We start from the raw sequence: 18,350 nt of genomic DNA, 5'->3' as shown, positions 1-18,350 counted from the left end.
TTGTGTGCGGCCGGCGGGGCGCGCGGCGGCGGCGGCTGTGCGGGCAGCGGCGAGCGGGGAGCGGCGGGCGCCGCGGTCGGGGCGGGCGCGCGCGGCAGCATGGAGGAGCTGAGCAGCGTGGGCGAGCAGGTCTTCGCCGCCGAGTGCATCCTGAGCAAGCGGCTCCGCAAGGTGCGTGCGGCCCGGCCCGCGCCCGCCCCGCGCCCGCCCGCCCCGGCTCACGCGCCTCTTCTCTCCCTGCAGGGCAAGCTGGAGTACCTGGTCAAGTGGCGCGGCTGGTCCTCCAAGTGAGTCCCGACAGCGCGGCGCGCGCCTTCCCGCCCGCGCCACCTCGGCCCCGGGGGGCGGGGGCGCCCGCGCGCTGGGCGGGAAGTTCGCGGGGTCCCTGCGGGCTCGGCGGGAAGGGGGCGCGCGGCCTTGCGCGGGGCCGCCCTTTGTTTACGGGCCCGCGGGCGCGGGGCTGGGCGGCCTCCCCCGGAAGCCCCTCGGGCCCCGCGCCCCGGCCCGCTTCCCTCCCGCGCCGCGCGCTCCGCCCGCGCCCATGTGTCGCCTGCGCCCCCAGCCCTCCCCGCGGGACGTGAACCCCCCTTCTCCCGTCCATATTTTCCCCACTGTAACCTGAGCTTCCTATTGGGGGGCGGAGGGGCCCCTCCCCCCCCCCCCCCCCGCTTTTAAAGTAAGGAAGGGGACTTGGCATCCCCGGAAGGGGCTCTGTTTACAGCCCCTCGGGCACACCCGTTTCCCCTTTCTTTCCGGACCCCACTTTTCTTTCTTTGATTCCCCTCCGGGTGCCCCGGCCCGCGCTCGCTCGGGCGCCAGCCACATTGTTCTGAATCTTTGGGCAGCGCTTCTGTGCCCCTCGGCCTGCCCCTCCCTGCATCCTGGAGCAGCCTTCCCTTCCCTCGCTGGATCCGGGCCAGGCTTTGGGGGCTTCCCTCCCGGCAACTTCCCATTTTATTGGGATTGGTTTTCCTCCCAGGGGGAGACTGTGGAGTTTTCCTGAGGCCGAATGTTAGTTAACTGAGGATTGAAGTGGTGGTTTCCCTTGGAGTTTGGGGCTGAGGTATTGGCCTTAAGGCCCCCAGTCTCCAGGAACTCATCCTAGGCACGGGTGGGATTTAGGGGGACTCTGCCACAGCACCCCGATGCCCTTGCCATCAGCAGGGATTGGAGAGCGAGGGGGCGGCCCCACTCCAGCTGGTTTGTGAAGTGGCCTTTCCCGGCCTGGTGTTTCTTGACGCCTTGCGTTTTGCTTTTCCAGACACAACAGCTGGGAGCCAGAGGAAAATATCCTGGACCCAAGGCTGCTCCTGGCCTTCCAGAAGAAGTGAGAAAGTTAACAGCACGTGTGGGAAGGGGGAGAATGTTGGGGAGAACGTGGCCTGTCCTGTTGTGGTTCAGGGCCGACCGGGCCTTCTAGGGGTCCTGGGCTTGGGCTGTGGTCCGAGGGCCTCCGTGCTGGGGCTGTCAGTGGAGGTGGGCCCAGCTTTGAGGTCCCAGATGAGCCCCTCCCCGGCCTTCCCTTGGCTGGCCAGCACCATGTCCAGATCTCAGAAGTCACTGTTTTAGTGCTGCTCTGGGTCCTTCTGACAGCCAGACTTGCAAAAATGAACCTTCTCGGTTCCTTCCTGAAAAGTTCTGGCTTCTCTTGTTGGCCTTTTCTGTTGAGTCATTTGCCAACAGCACTAATAACTAGGATGGCAGGTTTGCCATAAAAATAGTGGTCTGGCCGCCCAGTGCTCCCTGAGGGTGCCATGGAGCAAGGGAAGGCCCAGAGAGGGAGCTAAAGCAGCACAGCAGAAAGTTAGTGGGTTCTGTACCGGAAGCGACACATTTATTTTTCTTTAGACTGCAAAACAGGTGGTATGGGGGGGGGGGTGGACCACCCTTGCAAGTCTCAGGGGACAAACTTGCTTCTGTGATTTTAGATGTCATCTCTATTTTTAGATAGAGTTGGGTTAAGAGAGACGTCCTTGAGATAGGCAAAAGGGTGACGAGGGGCAGATGATGGAGGGGCCAGCCTCCTGGCAGGAGGGTCCGGGAAGCGATGTCCCTAAGCACACTGCGGGGGGGTGGGGGGTGACTTTACTGCGGGTTGCCCTACTGATAGACGCGGATAAATGAGTTGCTCAGCAGCTTTCCCATCTGGGGTCAATCTGGCCAGCTTGTTCTCTGGTCCGCTTTTTACCCCCACTGTAGCGGGGTCTTCTCCAAGAGGCCTTGCAGTGGGAAGCAAGTAAAGATGGGCTTTGAGCAGAGTTAGGAGAGACGAGGCCAGAGTACGCTTGCCTCCATACCTCTGGAAAAGCTTATCAGTAATTTGTCCGCTGTTGAATTCATAATTCGGGTCTTGTAAGCTTGGGCAGGGGAGGGGTGGTGGGAGCTGGTCTGTTTCTCTGCAAGACAGCCCCCTAACTGCTGAGAGAGTGTGTGTCCTTTTCGGTTATTGCACACCAGACAAGAACTAGGGTGAAATTTCCAGGAGGTGCGAGAGTTGAAAACAAGCATGGGGTGATCTGGGTATCATGGGGAAGAGAAATCTGGGAAGGCGGGTGTCTCCCCCTATGCACCCAGGCGACAGCCCCCCCCAAAACTAGGAGCTGGCAGTCCTGTACTTGGTGTGTGGGGGGGTGGCGTTTGTAAGGGCAGGTCTGAGATTCAAAATCTGCAGAGGAGACCCAGGGGATGCCCCCGCCCTTCTGGGAGACAGGTTGGGGGCTGCTTTGGAGAGTGTGAGCTTTGTCTGGTTATACTAATTGGATTCTTTAAGAGATAGCCTTCCAGGCCCCAACAAGATGACAGTTGCCCCTTTTAATTACTGGGAAGAGTCTCCGGATCAGCCTCTTCCCCAGGGGTGGCTTGCAATACAAGCTTTCTCTGGGGGTCGGGCTGGAGGCAGCTTTCTTGGCTTCATGACCCCGAGTTCTGGGAGCTGATTAAGGGTGTGTGGGCTTTGAGCTCCAGCCACTTCGGGATGGGGCACCTCCAGTGCATCTGTCAAGAGCACAGTCTAGGAACAAAGAGGTGTTAGGAAAAGGAAGCCGGGAGTGAGCCAAGGGCACTGGCTCTGGGAAGACCAGAGTGCAGGGTGGGACCAGAGCCCTTGGTTCCCCTGACCAGAGCTCATAGACTGGAGAGGCAAAGGCTGGGGCCAGTGGTCCTTGTCTGCCAGCCCGCGACTCTTGTTTGGAGCGCTGGGGTTGGACCATGGGACAACGAAGGCTCCTTCTAGTGGGCTGCATTCTAGAAGTTCCACGAAACATTCTCCCCATGGAAAGTGGCCGGGATTAGTACAGGGCTGTCTGAAGAGGAGTCTGGGAAAACTGGAGAATTGTTCCTTTCCCGGCTTTGCTGAAATTTCTTTCACTCATTTTTACCCAAGTGCAATGAAACCAATAGGTAAAAAACTAATACCGTATTGGAAAGAGGAGGGTTAGACGTCTGCCTTGGGTATGTTCATGAATGGCATGCGTTTCTGCAGTGGGACTGATGATAAGCTACCGCAGGCCCGGAGTGTTGAGGGGCGGTGTTTGGCGGCCTGGGGTTCCCATGTGGTGGGAGAGGGTGTGTGCACAGGGCTTCTCCCACCTTGACTGGTGATTGTCTTAAGGGAACACGAGAAGGAGGTGCAGAACCGGAAGAGAGGCAAGCGGCCCAGGGGCCGGCCGAGGAAGCACACGGTGATGTCCTGTAGCCGCCACTCCAAGCTCAAGGTGGGTGGCCGCTGACCTCTTCGCACCGCTCTGCACAGAGTGGAAGGCAGGGGCAGGAGGGTTGAGGGCTCTGGGGAATGGGGATCGCGCTGGCTCCTCCACAGAGGTCAATCCCTGGCTCGGAAGACCTGTGCCTTCTGCCTCCTTCCTTGCTGGTGGCTCTATGCCTCGGCCAGCAGGGGGCAACAGCAAGCCCCTGCCCCTGCGGCCAGGAGGGCTGGTCCCCTCTAGAGCTGGTTTCTTGTTCATTTGATGTCCCTTCTGCAGTCCTTTCCAGTGGATGGCAGGGTCAGACTTGGCTGCCGACCACTTGCTTGGGGGAACAGAAAAAATCAGGACGCGTGCACACAGTAGGTGCTCAAAGGTTCACTGAGTAGACTAACCAGAGCAGCCCACAGGGACACACGCTTGGGGGTCCGGGGCAATGCCCTCCCTTCAGCAGTTCAGAAGCAGGATGGGGAGAAGGGTCACAGCCCCAGTCTGGGATGTGCCTAGGTTTCCTTTCTCAAGGGCACTGCCCCAGGATCCCGAACCCACACAGTGTGGCCAAGAGCTCAGGCACGTACAGAAACCTCTCTTCTGGGAGGCTGCGAAAACCTCACTTTAAGGTTTGATGGCTGGTCCGCACTGGCCTGCTCTTCACAATCTTCCTTTCGAGTAGGACAGTGGGAGCCGGGGGGTCCTGTGCTCTCGGGCTCTCATCAGCTAGAGGGACCAGCTGGGGACCACGGAAGCGGCATAGAGGCCGTGGGCCTGGCTGGGCAAGGAGGCTCTGAGGCTCCGGGTTGGATTGGATCGTGCCCAGCTGAGGGCCCGCAAGCTTCACAGCAGGGAGCCGGTGTTGGCTCCGTTTCCCTAAAGTGTGCCCTTGGAAATGCCAGCCCAGTGAGACACAGGGTGCCCTGACGCCCAGAAGTCAGGAGGGCAGCAGTTTGTTCCCCTGTGTGCCGGAATGTCCTGAAGGGGTCCGATTGGGAAGTGGGAGGATTGGAGCAGGATGTCCCCTTGCTTCAGATTACGGAGCGCACTTACACGCACTACTTAGCCTGCCTCGTAAGCTCTGCGCTTCCCTTTCCAAGTTGTCTGCTGGGGAGCCTGGAGCCAAACCAGCGTCCCCCCTTCAAGGCCGTAGTGCCCGGGACGTGACCGCGCATGCTCTTTGCTTCGTTGCTCTGCTCTGATTTGACAAACCACCTGTTCTTTGTTCTGCTCATTCTGCTTTTAACTGCATCTCATGGAATCTCACAAGGACTTTTCCGATCTCTTCTGGACAAGCTGGTGCGTCATCGCTCCCTCCTGACTGCTTCTCTGGGGTGGCAGCCACCGGAGGTGTCAGCTGTGAGGGGTCCTGGGGGCCCGGCCTTCCAGCCGGTGACACCTGTCCTCTGTCTTTTCAGGAACCCGACGCGCCCTCCAAATCCAGCAGCTCCTCTTCTTCCTCCACGTCTTCCTCCACCTCCTCTGATGAAGAGGACGACAGTGACTTAGACGCCAAGCGGGGTCCCCGGGGCCGCGAGACCCACCCGGTACCTCAGAAGAAGGCCCAGATCTTGGTGGCCAAACCTGAATTGAAGGACCCCATCCGGAAGAAGCGAGGCCGCAAGCCCCTGCCCCCGGAGCAGAAGGCGGCCCGGAGACCCGTGAGCCTGGCCAAGGTGCTGAAGACCGCCCGGAAGGACCTGGGGGCACCGGCCAGCAAGCTGCCCCCTCCGCTTAGCGCCCCCGTGGCAGGCCTGGCCGCTCTGAAGGCCCACGCCAAGGAGGCCTGCAGTGGCCCCAGTGCCATGGCCACCCCGGAGAACCTGGCCAGCCTGATGAAGGGCATGGCTGGCAGCCCCAGCCGGGGCGGCATCAGCTGGCAGAGCTCCATCGTGCACTACATGAACCGAATGAGCCAGAGCCAGGCCCAGGCCGCCAGCAGACTGGCCCTCAAGGCCCAGACCGCCGGCAAGTGCGGCCTCGGGCTGGACCTCAAGGTGAGGACGCAGAAGGGGGAGCTGGGGATCAGCTCCCCAGGAAGCAAAGTCCCAAAGGCCCCCAGCAGTGGGGCTGTGGAGCAGAAAGGGGGGGGTACAGGGGGGCCCCCCTATGTCCACAGTAGCAGCAAGGGCCCTGCTGGGTGCCTGGGCCCCCAGCCTGCACCCACCCAGGAGCTGAGCCTCCAGGTCTTGGACTTACAGAGTGTCAAGAACGGCACAGCGGGGGTGGGCATGGTTGCCCGCCATGCCACGGCCAGCAAGGGCGTCCCTGCCACCTGCCCGGCTGTGGGGAAGAGCGCCGGGGGCGGCCCCGCAGGGGGGAGTGGGGCCACCATGCCCTCCGACAGCAGCAAGAGCGAGAAGCTGCCTTCCAGGGTGGCGGCTCTGCCCTCCTCTGCGGGCAAGAGGGACTGTGTCAGGGGCAGCGCGGCCGCCAGCGGTCAGGAGGGCCACACGGCCCCCGGGGAAGCACGCAAGACAGCCTTGCCCGGAGAGCTGAGCGCCGGGGAGGAGAGCAGCTCCGACTCAGAGCCCGGCTCGGCCTCACCGCCCGGCGCCGCACAAAACCCATCTGTGTCTGTCCAGACCAGCCAGGACTGGAAGCCCACCCGCAGCCTCATTGAGCACGTCTTTGTCACCGATGTCACTGCCAACCTCATCACGGTCACGGTGAAGGAGTCCCCCACCAGCGTGGGCTTCTTCAACCTGAGACATTACTGATGCCCTGTGGCGGCCCGGCTCTTGCCCACCCTTCTCTGGCCTCTGGTTTTGCTTTGATAACTGCCCTGCACCCCCCAGCCCTTTCTGGGGTCCGGGTGGCCTCCTTCCGGGGCAGGCTGGGAGGGGACTTGCTGTGGCCCTGCCTGTGATTTCAGGCAGGGCAGTACCTTGATGCCTTGCCAAGGCCTGGCCTTGCCCTCGTTCCTACCTCTGGGCCTTTGCTTCACTTCCCACATGCCTCAGGAAGTCTGCCTTCCCGTGTCTCTGGCCGAACGTTCCTCAAGGCCGTCCCGTTTGCTGTTTGAACTGCCCTGCCTATGACGGCGGGGTGGGGGCTCAGCTTTCCTCTGCATATCCGGGGGACACAGCTGTTAGAGGAGGGATCCAGCTAGTAGTTCCTGCCCAGCGGTGGGGAAGGAACGTGGACTGGGGTGGGGGCAAGGCCTTGAGGGACTGCTCCAGGGCTCAACTAGGGGGCAGCTAAGGGACCTCGCCAGTCAGGACTCCCCTTCAGAGTGGTGCCCGACTGGCAAGGACCAGGGCGCCTGTCCGTCTCCCTGTCCCTGCCCCATGCCAACAGCTCAAGGCTGCGACCTGAATGTAGGGCAGGTGCTTGCTGTTGGGGTGCTCAGGAACCCTGCAGACATCCCTGGTGCCATGTGACCCTGGCTCACATTAATGTTGGCCCAAAGTCAGCACGAACTGGGAGGGGTCTGGTCCCACAGCTGTTTCACTAGAGCCTCCCCGTTTCCAAGGGAGCAGAAGCGGAAGGGCATCACTTTGGCTGCCCTCCTTTCTGCTGCTGGTGCTGTTCTGTGCAGGGACAGCTGTGGCCCCACAGACTGCCCCCAGGAGCCCCTGGAAGGTGGGAGTGTGGGCAGTCGCCAGAGTTAGGCCCACCCTCCCGTGGCCCGCAGACTTCCGGCGTTGGACCTGTCCGGCACAGCTGCCACTGTGCCCACTTCTGCCGCGGCCCACGGGCACCTCCTCTCCCTGACAATCCCTCCCACCTTCGGGGGTTCCACGAGCTCCTTCCCAGCTGCAAAGCCGTGTCCCTGAATCCTTTGGAAGTGGGGCACAATCTGAGAGGCCCGATCTGCCTGCCCCCAGACGGGCCGAGTCTGGGAGCCGCCTGGGACGGCTCGTGGCAGAGAGGTGGGTCAGGGAGTGGGGTCACCAGGTCTTTGTGATGCCAAAAGAAAAGTGGAGGTGCAGGGTCCTTTTCTGCCTCAGCGGTTGGTGGAAGCCAGCCAGCCCGTGTGGGCACTCTGTCCTGTTGCCTTGATCACGGGGGAGCCCAGGCTCACACGGGGGGCTCTGCTTTCTGAGGGGTGGGCCTGCCAGACCTCCAGCTCCCTCGTTCCTCACCCTCCGCGCCAAATAGAGATGGCTTTTGTGTGTCTGAATCAATTTCAACAGTGTGCCTTTGGGGACAGACCCGTGTCCAGGACCTTGCTAAGGGGTATCCACATGTGGCTTCTGGGTCACCTGCGTGGTAGCCGTGCTGGGCTGCGGTGGGAGTGGTGCCCATCTTGGCAGATCTGAGGGCTCGGCATCCCAGACAACCAGGCTAGAACTGGAAAGCGGGCAGCAAAGGGGAGAATTGCCCCCTCCACTCTCCCCCCCACCCCAGGAGGCGGGGGGAAGAGACTGCAGCTCACTGCACAGTCTGGAAGAAAGGGATCCCAGCACCCTGGGCCGCTGACACCAGCTTCCCCTCCAGTCCCCGGACACCCCGATGTTCCCTGGCTGTGAGTAGAGGGGCTCCTCTGGGCTGCCTTCCCCTCAGAGGGGCTGATGGCCTCCAGGCTCTGAGACTCCCTTTCTGCTGGGCCCCGGGCTTCCTTAGAGGCTGCAGAGCCAGGTTGCCAGCAGCTCTGAGCCCTTAGGGCCACCCTGGGCTGGCGTGGGCTGCTGGACAAATGCGTGTCAGCACTGGCCTGACGTTCTCAACAGCCGGGTCTCCAAACCCCGACGTGGTGCCTTTGTTTACCAGCTACTTCAATCCCAAAGTTGACTCTGCAAACACCTTACTCCCAGCCGCTTTGCCTTCTTGCTGTGTTGTGTGGTTTTCTCAGTGCTTGTGACTCCATGTGGTTCGTGTTTAAAAGGGTGTGTGCGTGCGTGTGTGTGTGCGCGCACACGTGCAGGCGTGACCGCCTCCGCTGGAGAGTTGATTGTCATGTTTACCAATAAAAGTAGTGCTCTCTTACTTGCTGCTATGTGTGCGTGTGTGTGCACGCGCGTGTGTGTGTGCACGGCATCAGTCACGTCTGATTGGAGATCCCTTGTTGATTCTGCAGGGTTTCCCACATGGATTGCGTCACAGTGTATGCTGAATGGGTGTTTTAATCGTGTTGTCTTTGTTTGCTTGTCATGGATGGGAAGAAGCGGCCAGTCTGTCCTTAAGAGGGTTTGACATATTTTTATATATATTTTTTGGTACCAAAAAGAGTGTGCCTCGGTTTGGTTACACTCAAAATCCTGACGTGACTAAGAGGGCTCTGGGCCTAGAGGTTTCATTAGGGGGAAACAAGGAGGAGCAGAGGTTTGGACCAGTGCCAGTTGCTGGCTTGATTTGTGTTTTTTAATTAAAAAAAAAATCATTCATGTATGCCACTTCTAATTGCTTTAAACTATGGCTGTTTGTTTGCTTTTTTAAAAGAGAGAACAAAAGTGAATATGTTACTGCCCCGGGAAGCTTAAGATCTTTGTTGAAGCAGGATGGCAGCCCAGCCCCCATATTCAATCAGAACCTACCAGTTAGAGAAAATGCTTCCCCCAGGAAGCCAGTGGTGGTTTGGGGGGAGGGGGTGGGAGGAGGGGCGAGGTAGTGCCTAGATGACCAGATTTTTGCTCAAGTATATCTAAAGATTCTGTTGCCTTTCTAGTATTTTTGGAAAACTAACACTAGGCATAGGTTGCAGGTTTGTTTTTTGTTTTTTGACATTAATTTATTTTGCAGGGGAGACATTAGTGAGTGGTGTCGGGGTTTGTCTTACTTTCTGTTAACTTTTAGTATATCAATAAATCTTTTTTTAAAACTTGTCAGCCTGGTGTACATCACGCGGGATGCCTGGAAACAATAATCTCTCTTCACTTGCCCAAAATACTCTGGATGTGGACTGATGGAAACATCCAAGCCTTCGGGAAAGGGCTAGCCCCTTTCCTGGAGTGCAGGGGGTGGGGTGGGGGGGGAGTGTTTTTTCTAAGCAAAGGGGTGGGGTTGGTTACAACTGTGAACCCCTACACCAGCAGTTCACAAAGGGCGATTGGGCCACATCGGGAGATGATTCTGGTGGTCACGACTGGGGGGCAGGGGTGAAGGTTGCCGCTCCCAGCATCTAGTAGGCAGAGGCCGGGGACGCTGCCTGCCCGACATAATAAACTCACTTGGAGACCTTTCCCAGAAAGCGAGACTTAAGTTAACCCCCAAGACACTGTGCTGGAAAGCTGCATAACCCCTTGAGTCCGCCCCCGTGCTAACACTTTAGAAGGACACAGCTCTAAGGCCCCCAGAGGAGCCGCTGTGGCACTCCAGAGGTTTGGAGTCGCTGGTACTATTGTACTCCTAACTCCTAGCTCATAAGGAGCTGATTTGCCTATTCTGGAGCCTTCCCTGGGCCTTCGGGGTTTGCATTGCCCTCAGCCTGAATGTGTTCATAAATTTCATCCTCCAGGGAGAATCAAGCTCCCTTTGAAGTGAAGACAGAAGTTGGACCTGGATGTTGGCCTCCACCAGTTGAAAGGCTAGTTGGGGCAAAGGCCTGGATGTTTTCCTTGGGGAGGAGGTTCGCACTACAAATAGAAATGCAACGCACGCTCCAGAAAAGGCCAGAGAATTGGAAGTGCAACTCTTGCGGCGAGGCTGCAGGCCTGCTTGCTTCTGCTGCCCCTGCAGAGGCTGGACCTGTTCTGTTTTGGAGAAGGTGGGCAGGGGTGACGCCTGCCTGGCGGGCCTCTGGCCTTTGAGAGGGCAGAGGGGGGTGGGGATGGCCCGGAAGGAGTGGGCACGCAGAGCAGGAGCCCGCGCTGCCCCCGGTGGCGAGCCAGGCTTTCGTGGGAGCCCCTGTCTCTAGAGCCTCCGCCGGACGGCTGCGGGGCCCTGACCCCCACCGGCCTTTGTTCGTTTCTGCGCGGCTGATCTGATGGCCTCATCCACCTCCTTCCCAGAAAGCGTGGGCTGGGCTGCCAAGGGGCCCGACCCGGCCCGCGGCCTCCCCCGGGCTCAGCCCCGCGCCGCCGGGTCCAGCGCAAGGGCGCCTGGCGGGATGGTTCAGCAAGGCTACGGGGATCCCGGCGGCCGAACACCCCCTTCCTCTCCGCAAGGGAGGGCGCAGAGGGGGCGCCCACCGTGGCCCACTGTAGCGTGCTTTGGGGTGGGGGAGATGCGGCTTTCCCAGGGCCGCTTTCAAGACCCAGAAAGGCGCTGGCCGCGAGCGCTCCGCGAATCGAAAGGCCCGGAGGGGGTGGGCGCCCGGAGAGGGACTCGGGCCGTCGCCTCTAGAGGGCGCGCGCGGCCCGCGGACTTGGAGCCTCTGGCTCTTCGGACGCGCAGGGGACATTCCCCACCTCGGGCTCCTAGCTGCCCCGGGGAACCGAATGGCTCGACCCCCACCCCGACGGCTCCCAGAAGCCCCTGGCAGCCTCCATTTCCGAAGTGTCCGGAAGAAAGCCCCGGCCCCAACCCACAGCCTCTTCCCCGTGTCCAGGCCCCCAAGGCTGGACGCCGTGGAGCGCCGCCAAACACTGAGCAGCTCCCATCTCAGACTCCAGCTGGATCCGAGGCCCCCTCCGGGCCTGGAGGAGTTTTTGGTGAGAGGAGAAAGTTAGAGCACGAGCCCCCAAAGCGCTGGATGCCGGCCTTCTCGCCGTCGGGTCTCCCGCTCACAGCACAGGGCCTCCCCTGGGATCGGTGCGTCGCAAGCGTCAAAGGGACAGAAAAGTGGATTCGATCCGCCGCGCTTCAAAGAGCCATAAAGATTCCAGTCCAACCAGCGCCGGCCAGAGGAGCCGACCCTGCCCTAGGACAGAGGCGGCCCTGCGGGCGGAGGCCCCCGCTCCTGGTCACTCTCCTGGAGAACCTGCCCAGGGAACGGATACCGCGCAAGGAGCTCCCGGTCAAAGCCGGGGTTGATGGTGGCCAGCCAGGCGGGAAAAGGGGGCAGAGTCGGCGCCTCTCATCTTCCTAAACACGAGTCCTCTCCGCTGCCCAAACACCCGGGAGAGGTCGCTTGAGGGAGTCCCGATCGAGCAGCCGGGCCACCGCTCAGGGGCGAGCGCCCCTGGCGCCCCTCGCCAGGCCACCCCACTCCATCCCCGCCCCGACTCCGCCCGCTGCGGGCGCAGGCCCCTCAAGTCCGAAGGGCACTCAATGCCCCATGACCCGCTGCCCCAGCCCCGGCGCCAGTCGCTCCCTCCCTCCCCGATCCTCCCACTCGGCTCTCAGAACTGGGGAAAGAGGCGCGGAGAGCACCGCCAAGGGCGGGGTTCCCAACCGGCTGGCCGAAGACCGGAGCTGTGCGGGCGAACGCGTCCCCACGCCTCTCCCTTCGCGCTCTGCGAGTGCGCCTAGGTCAGGGCTTCTCTGCGTGACACGGTCCGCGGGGGGGCTACAGGGGTGGGACTGGGACAAGCCATGGCCCCCTTGGGGTCCGGAAGGCGGTTCTCCCATGCCGCCCCACGTCAGCGCCCTGCAAAGTCTTCGCCCGGGAGGGCCAAGAACCCCTCTCCCCACCCTGCGCTCTGCTCTTCCCGGACCGCGCCTCGCCCGGCGTTGGGGCTCCTACACCCCAAGAAGACCGGGGACGGAGAGGCTGGCGGGGGGCGGGGGGCGCGGGGCTGCGCGGCGGCCGCGCCAGGTTCACTAATCACATCAGCGTGCTCTGCGCCGGCTCCGAGCAGCCAGTTGCCTAGCAATACCCGCGAATTCAATTCCTCAATCAATAGGCGCGAGGCGCTGCATTTCGGGGAGCGCTGGCGAGGCTGGGTGGGTCTGGGGGGCGGGTCCCGCGACAGCACCAGAAAGCAGGCCTGGAACCGCCGGGCGCACATCTGTGGGGCGCCCGGGCCTCGGGGACCAGCGCCGTCGGGCCTAGGGGTGGGGCGCGCGCGGGGGGGTGGAGCCCCGCCAGAAGAAAGGGGACCCTAAAGGTCGTGCCCATCCTCCTGGTGTCCCCGAGTTCTGCCTGGGTCCCAGAAAATTGCAGCCCGTAGGTGAGGAAAGCCACGACCTCCCCCCTGGAGGCTAAGGAGAGTCATGGCCCACTCCCTCCGGATCCCACCTCTCCCCCCTCCCCTAGTTGGAAAGTTCCCCCAGTTGGGGACGGGCCTTTACTGGAGGAATCCTTCGGGGCCGATGGGGGCAAGGGTGGGGGTGGGTGGGATGAGACAGGAAGAAAGGGTCCTCTCTCCCCAGGCTAGTCTTCCCTCTGCTCCAGTGGGGAGGGGGGAGGGGAAGGAATAAAACCGAGACATGTCTCTATTTACAAAGTATATATTTAAACACGTAGAAAGCGGTATTGGATACAGACATTCACGACCGCAGAAGATAGGTACCGAAGCTTCACTCTTGAGCTGAGGCGGGGATCGATTCTAGATTTGTACAAATCTTAGAATTAAATCAACTCAACACACGCACATCCCGCGCGGTTGCAGACTCCCAGCCACGCGGCCCTGGCCCCTGCCCACCCCCACCCCCCAGGTCAGCGTCGCAAGAGCGAGCGGAAAAGACACACACGCATGGCCACGGACAGACGGCGGACAGAGGGGAGGCAGGGGCAGAAGCAGGCTGGCCCCGGAACGTCGGAAGGAAGAGTCAGAGTCAGCCCCGAGGGAGGGAGATGGGAGCCAAGGGAGGAAGGGAGGAAGGGAGAAAGGAAGGCGGCAGCCAGGTAGACACGTGTCCCCGAGTTACCGTCCACTGGGTAACAGACATGTCTCTTCAATGAAGCTTCATCTGAAAATAGCGTCCACATTTTAGCAGATACACTTGGTCAACGGCGCTTCTTTATACAAAGTCTAAAATACCAGTTTTACAAATGTGAGCAGATAAAAATCCCCATTCCAGGGGCTTCTCTTTATAGGCGCAATTTGATACTCAAAAACAAATAAAATCATGTAGTACACCGTCTTCCTCTTTTTTTTTTTTTTTTTTTTTTACCCCCTCTCTTTAAAGGCAAGAAAGTCTCGAGGCAAAGAGGGAGGCGGGGAGGCGGGGAGTGCGGAGGAGGACAAGGCTGGAGTTGCCACCCTGTATCCCCATCCAGAAGCTCCCCCCCAGCCCCGGCCCCCCCGCCTCGCTCGCCCCGAGTCTGTGCTTCCTCCCGCGCGCAGGACCCCCACGCCCTCCCTAGACAAGCAGTGGGCAGTCGAATCTTCCTAGCCCTCTAAGGGCGGGGGAGGCCGGGGAGGCCAAAGGATCAGCCCTCGAAGAGAAGGACGTGTGTGTGGGGGGGGGGGGGGGACAGATTTGTGCTTTCGAGTCGAAAGAGGGGCGCGCGTTCTGCATCCCTGGAGCACACGGGGGCGCCCCGGGCCCCGCCGCCGCGCACGGCCTCCCCCGCCGCGGCCGTCTCTTTTCAACCCCGGCTCCTCCCGCCCCCTTTGGCGGAGTTTGAATGTCGAGTTCAAATAGAGAACACTCCGCGAATCGAAAAGGCCTATAAATTATAGCTTTTGCTTTTAAGAAGAGGGTGGGGGGGGGGGAGGAAAAAGCAAAAGTTTCTGATGCGCATTCTTGGATGAAAACCTCGCCTCGCCCCTCCTTCCCCTCGCCCGCCGGGGCCGCCGGGGATGCGAGTCCCGCCCGGCCCCGAGCCCCGAGGCCCGAGCCTCCGCCGCACTCCCGGCCAGGCCTCGGCGCGGAGCCCCCGCTCCCAGCCGCGCCCGCCGCCGCGCCTCCCTCCGTGGGTCCCGCAGGGTGGGCCTGTCTGGCCGTGCGTCCATTCGAGAGCCGGCGGCCCGCCCTCCCCGAGGGAGGCAGGCTAGTCCAACTCTTCCTGGGAGGTGGGGGCCACCGTCTCTTCTGGCGAGGCTAGAGGACGCGAAAAGGAAAAAGTCCACCCCCAAACACTTCTCCTGTAAAGCGACTGTCTCGAACTCTGGGCACTGACATGCAATCCTCCCAATTTATCCTGGCATTTCGGGAATGTAAACAGATTCGCTGGATTTCTTTTCTTTCTGTGGAGTAAGGAAAGGAATCGAGGGAACTGGGAGATTTTATCCACATGACATACACACGATCGGATCGGCGTGTATCCCACACAAGTTATCTCCCGTAAAGTGCATTTCCTGATGTGGTCCTGGGGGGAATCTGCTGCTCCCCACCCACCTGCAACTTTTTACCTTCAACATCACACACAAAAGTTATTCAAGTGAATACTGCCCCCCCCCCCCCCCCCCCCCAACAACCTTCTTAATCTTAAAAAAAAAAAAAAAAAAAAAAAGGCCAAACACACTGACCCCACCCCCTTTTTTTCTGATTGGGGAGCCAATCTTTTGTTGGCCTAGTGGGCCAATGGGAAGAGAGAAAAAATCCGGGTCCTGCCTTGGTTCCAGGGGTCTGCCAAGGGGCTGTGGGAAAAGGGAGGAGGGGTCAAGTGGGTAGGCTGAGTCCCTCCAGACACCATCAGAGAGGTCCAGTACCCAGGTCCCCAACCTCCTTAGTGCCCTGGGTGGCTGAGGGGCGGCGACTCAGCCCGTCTGCCCCAACTAAACCACACTGAGTCTCTCTCTCTCTCCTTATTTAAATAAAACAACTTCAAGAGTTGAAATATATATATTTAGATATTTTGTCTTAAATAACATATTTACATCTAATAGAAAATATAACTCTAGAGATAATCTTTCCAACCAAAACTGAGGGGAGGGAGGAGGAATGGAAAGGGTTGGGTGTGTGAAGTTAGGGACAGGACCAGCCAGAAGGCCGCCTCCCACCCAGAAATAAAAAGCATTATGCCAAGTTTGCGCTCCCACTCTCTCTCCTGCTCTCTCGTCCTGGGATCACCCACCAATTCATCTTTTCTCTTTAAAAAAGCCTTGGTCCGTGTTACTTTCCTTAATGGTGACGGTCAAAAAGTTTGAGGTCACGTCGGTGACCACCACCTTCTCCAGGTTGGTCAGAGAGGGACTCCAGGACTCTTCCTCTGGGTCCCCCAGGATTCTGGCCACTGGGATCCTGGCGATGAGAGACGGCCTTCCCCCCTGGGCCCCCATGTCCCGATACAAGCCCCCCACAGAGCCAGGGGTGCCTGAGCCATGCCGGACCCGGGGGCCACCTGGGTCCAGGGTGCCCTGGCCTCTGGCCTCCAGGAAGGTGGCCCTGTGCTTTATGACCCTGGCCGGAAAGGTGTCCACAGCCAGCTTGCCTGTGGCCTCCGCCGGGCTGGGGCTGGCCACACCGCACTGGGCCAGGTCCGAGTCCTGCCTCCGGGCCAGCTGGATCACGCTGTGGCCAGCTGGGAACTTTCCTGCCCCGGAAGGGGCCTCCTCCAGCTTCCTGCCCTTGAGGTAATCTCCGAGGCCATCACTGGCTTCTCCCAAGGGCCTCTGCGAGGGGTCCAGGAGCTCCTTCCGGGGCTTGGGGCCTCGCTTCTTCGAGCCGTCTCCCGGTGAGCTGGGTTTGTCATCGGTGCGGCTGGCACCCCGCTCCCGCTCCCGCTCTCGGTCCCGCTCGCGCTCGCGCTCCCGCTCTCGGTCCCGGTCCCGCGGGGGCTCCACCCGGCAGGTGCTGCCAGTGCCGCTGCTGCTTCCTGGCGGGGACAGACCCATGTTCCGAAGGCCCTCACGGGCTCGGGAAGTAGAGGCCAGGTCCTGGGGGGAGCGGCCAGGGTAGGGGATCCGGATGCCCCGGGCTGAGTCGCTTCGGAACTCGTAGGTTTTGGCCTTTGCCTTGGCCTGGGCCTGCAGGAGAGAAGGCATGTCAAAAGCAGAGCAGGGCCCCCTGCCCACTCCCCCCCACCCCTCTTCCAGCGGGGGCCTCCCCGCTTCACCCTCTGATGCCTCGGGATTTCTATATGGGTGGGGGTGGGGCTTAAGGGCAGCAGTCTGGGGGAAGTGGTAGAGAGTTTGTCTGGAAGCAGCCATTTGCAGCAAGCACACCTCTTGCTGGTATTGGACTGTGTGTCTATTTGGGATGGTGCGGGCATAATCCTAGGGTGGCTAAGCCCCTTTCCCCAAGACACCCCTTGGTGCTGCCACTGACCTGGTGACAGCCCGTCTGGGGACTCCTTCCTACATCATAAATGAGCAACATGCGTGGACACCCCAAAGGTCCATAAGCCCTCAGGGCCCCCTTCCCAAAAATCTCACACTACAACATTGCTTCCCGCCAATGGGCGCTGCCATCTCACCTTGAGGAGGAAGGTTTTGGGTTTGGGTCCTCGCTTTTTGGGGCCATAGAGCTCCATCTCCCGTTCCCTAGAGACAGGAAGGAAAGAGAAAGGGGGTGTGTGAGTAAAGAATCTAGTGGGACTCCAGTCCAGGCTGGACCCCTGTCCCTAAGTCAGAGTCTGAGGCTTGGAAGGGCCTGTACCTCTCCTCAAAGGCTGCGAGCAGGCGAGCATCCAGGATGTTTTCTTCGGGTTCCCATGTGCTGTACCTAGAGGAAATCAGGAAGAAGTGGGCGTCAGTCCCGGGAACAGGGAAAGAGCGGCGGGTGTGTGTGTGTGTGTGTGTGTGTGTGTGTGTCTAACTTTTCTTGTTGCATTGTGTTGTATTTCAACGTAAAGGGAAAAAGAGGAAGAAAGAAACCTCCCGAACAACAGTCTGGGGTTGAGAATTGCATATAACCTACTTACTTCTGCGACCAGCCCTTCCATTTCACGAGGTATTCCATGCGTCCCTGCGGATGCAAAGGGGAAAATGTGTGTGCAAGGGGAGAAATGCATGACGAGGACACAAGAAATACATGCAAAAAATGCATGCACCAAATGAATGCGCGAAATCCCATCGCGAAAGGCACGCGCTCGCTGCATCACCCCCTGCACGAAACGCTGCACAAAGTGCATGCACCGGCATTCATCCCCCCACCCCGCCCCCCACCCATGCAATCTGTGCATCGCTGCAAGTCTAAGGAAAGCGCTTGGGCTCAGAGCCGCCGCCACCGCCGCCACGGCCGCGGCCGCTGCTGGGACCTGGGGGAAGGGAAGCTGGGCTGCAGCAGGGGGAGGGAACCCAGGCCGGGAGGGGAGGGCTCGGCCAGCCTCGGTCCGAGGCCCACGGAGGTACCTACTTTCCGTATGCGCCGCTTCAGGAGGGCTTCGGCCGCGAACACCCGCTCCCCCACCGCTGAAAGCTCCATGTTGACTCGCCGCTTCCCCCCTTGGCCGCTTCCAGGAGCAGAAAAGCAGCAGCCAGCCCACGACAGACCATAATACTCTCCCGCTGACGTCAGTTCTCCTCCCCCTCCCGCGCGCCCGCTCCCTCCCCGCCCCCCTCCCGCCCGCCCGCTCCCTCCTCCCCTCCCGCCCCGCGCTTCCTCCGGCCCCACGTGTTGCTAACGACGTTGCTAAAGCGGAGCGGCTGGGGCCTGAGCCCCTGCGCGCTGATTGGGCGAGCTCCGGGCCACGCCCCTCTCCCTTTCTCCCCCGCGTTGCTACGTGACCCGCGTTCCAATCGCCAGGGGGCGGAGTCCGAGGCTACTCCAGAGACAGAGCGCGAGGGGGTGGGGGCCGCCGCCGGAAGTGACATAGCGGGGAGGGCGGGCCCGGCCGCTGTCAGTCTGCGGGGCTGGTGAGGGGGCTGTCCACCCTCTGTCCTCGCCGGGGTCCCCTCCGCCGCCACCAAGTTGTCCCTCCGGTGCTCAGCGTCCCCCAGGGCTCTCGCTGGGACCCCCGAGGTGGTGTCAGCCACGCCCCGCCCCCTCGGCAGACCCCGACCGCCCCACCCCCACCGCCCGGACTCGCGCCCTCCCCTCCCCCCCCAGCCGCCGCCCGTG

General features: G+C 60.9%; 2 protein-coding genes across 2 annotated transcripts; one reads left to right on the top strand and one right to left on the bottom strand.

Annotated features, from left to right (window-relative positions):
• The first annotated feature begins 89 nt into the window (after positions 1 to 89).
• On the top strand, positions 90 to 9,191 carry CBX2 (chromobox 2). Its single transcript, XM_035025857.1, has 5 exons — positions 90 to 171; positions 244 to 287; positions 1,262 to 1,327; positions 3,611 to 3,713; positions 5,111 to 9,191. Exons 1-5 carry the CDS (start codon positions 100 to 102, stop codon positions 6,410 to 6,412), a joined length of 1,587 nt encoding a protein of 528 aa, XP_034881748.1. The 5' UTR covers positions 90 to 99; the 3' UTR covers positions 6,413 to 9,191.
• Positions 9,192 to 14,915: 5,724 nt separating this feature from the next.
• On the bottom strand, positions 14,916 to 17,799 carry CBX8 (chromobox 8). The gene is made up of 5 exons (XM_035026383.1): positions 17,646 to 17,799; positions 17,212 to 17,255; positions 16,947 to 17,012; positions 16,765 to 16,831; positions 14,916 to 16,315 (listed from the first exon to the last, which is right to left on the bottom strand). Exons 1-5 carry the CDS (start codon positions 17,712 to 17,714, stop codon positions 15,428 to 15,430), a joined length of 1,134 nt encoding a protein of 377 aa, XP_034882274.1. The 5' UTR covers positions 17,715 to 17,799; the 3' UTR covers positions 14,916 to 15,427.
• Between the last annotated feature and the right edge of the window lie 551 nt (positions 17,800 to 18,350).

The sequence above is a fragment of the Mirounga leonina genome, unplaced genomic scaffold, assembly GCF_011800145.1.
Source record: "Mirounga leonina isolate KUSES-001 unplaced genomic scaffold, KU_Mleo_1.0 Mir_197, whole genome shotgun sequence".
NCBI lineage: Eukaryota > Metazoa > Chordata > Mammalia > Carnivora > Phocidae > Mirounga > Mirounga leonina.
This window is presented reverse-complemented; position numbering and strand designations above follow the sequence as displayed.

What these genes read in the sequence shown, in the direction of transcription:
- CBX2 (XM_035025857.1), top strand. Translation starts at nt 100, where the DNA reads ATGGAGGAGCTGAGCAGCGTGGGCGAGCAGGTCTTCGCCGCCGAGTGC. An exon ending in TGAGCAAGCGGCTCCGCAAG is followed by an intron (nt 172 to 243) that starts GTGCGTGCGGCC and finishes CTCTCCCTGCAG; the next exon opens with GGCAAGCTGGAGTACCTGGT. An exon ending in CTCCTGGCCTTCCAGAAGAA is followed by an intron (nt 1,328 to 3,610) that starts GTGAGAAAGTTA and finishes GATTGTCTTAAG; the next exon opens with GGAACACGAGAAGGAGGTGC.
- CBX8 (XM_035026383.1), bottom strand. Translation starts at nt 17,714, where the DNA reads ATGGAGCTTTCAGCGGTGGGGGAGCGGGTGTTCGCGGCCGAAGCCCTC. An exon ending in TGAAGCGGCGCATACGGAAA is followed by an intron (nt 17,256 to 17,645) that starts GTAGGTACCTCC and finishes TTGCATCCGCAG; the next exon opens with GGACGCATGGAATACCTCGT. An exon ending in TGGAAGGGCTGGTCGCAGAA is followed by an intron (nt 17,013 to 17,211) that starts GTAAGTAGGTTA and finishes GATTTCCTCTAG; the next exon opens with GTACAGCACATGGGAACCCG.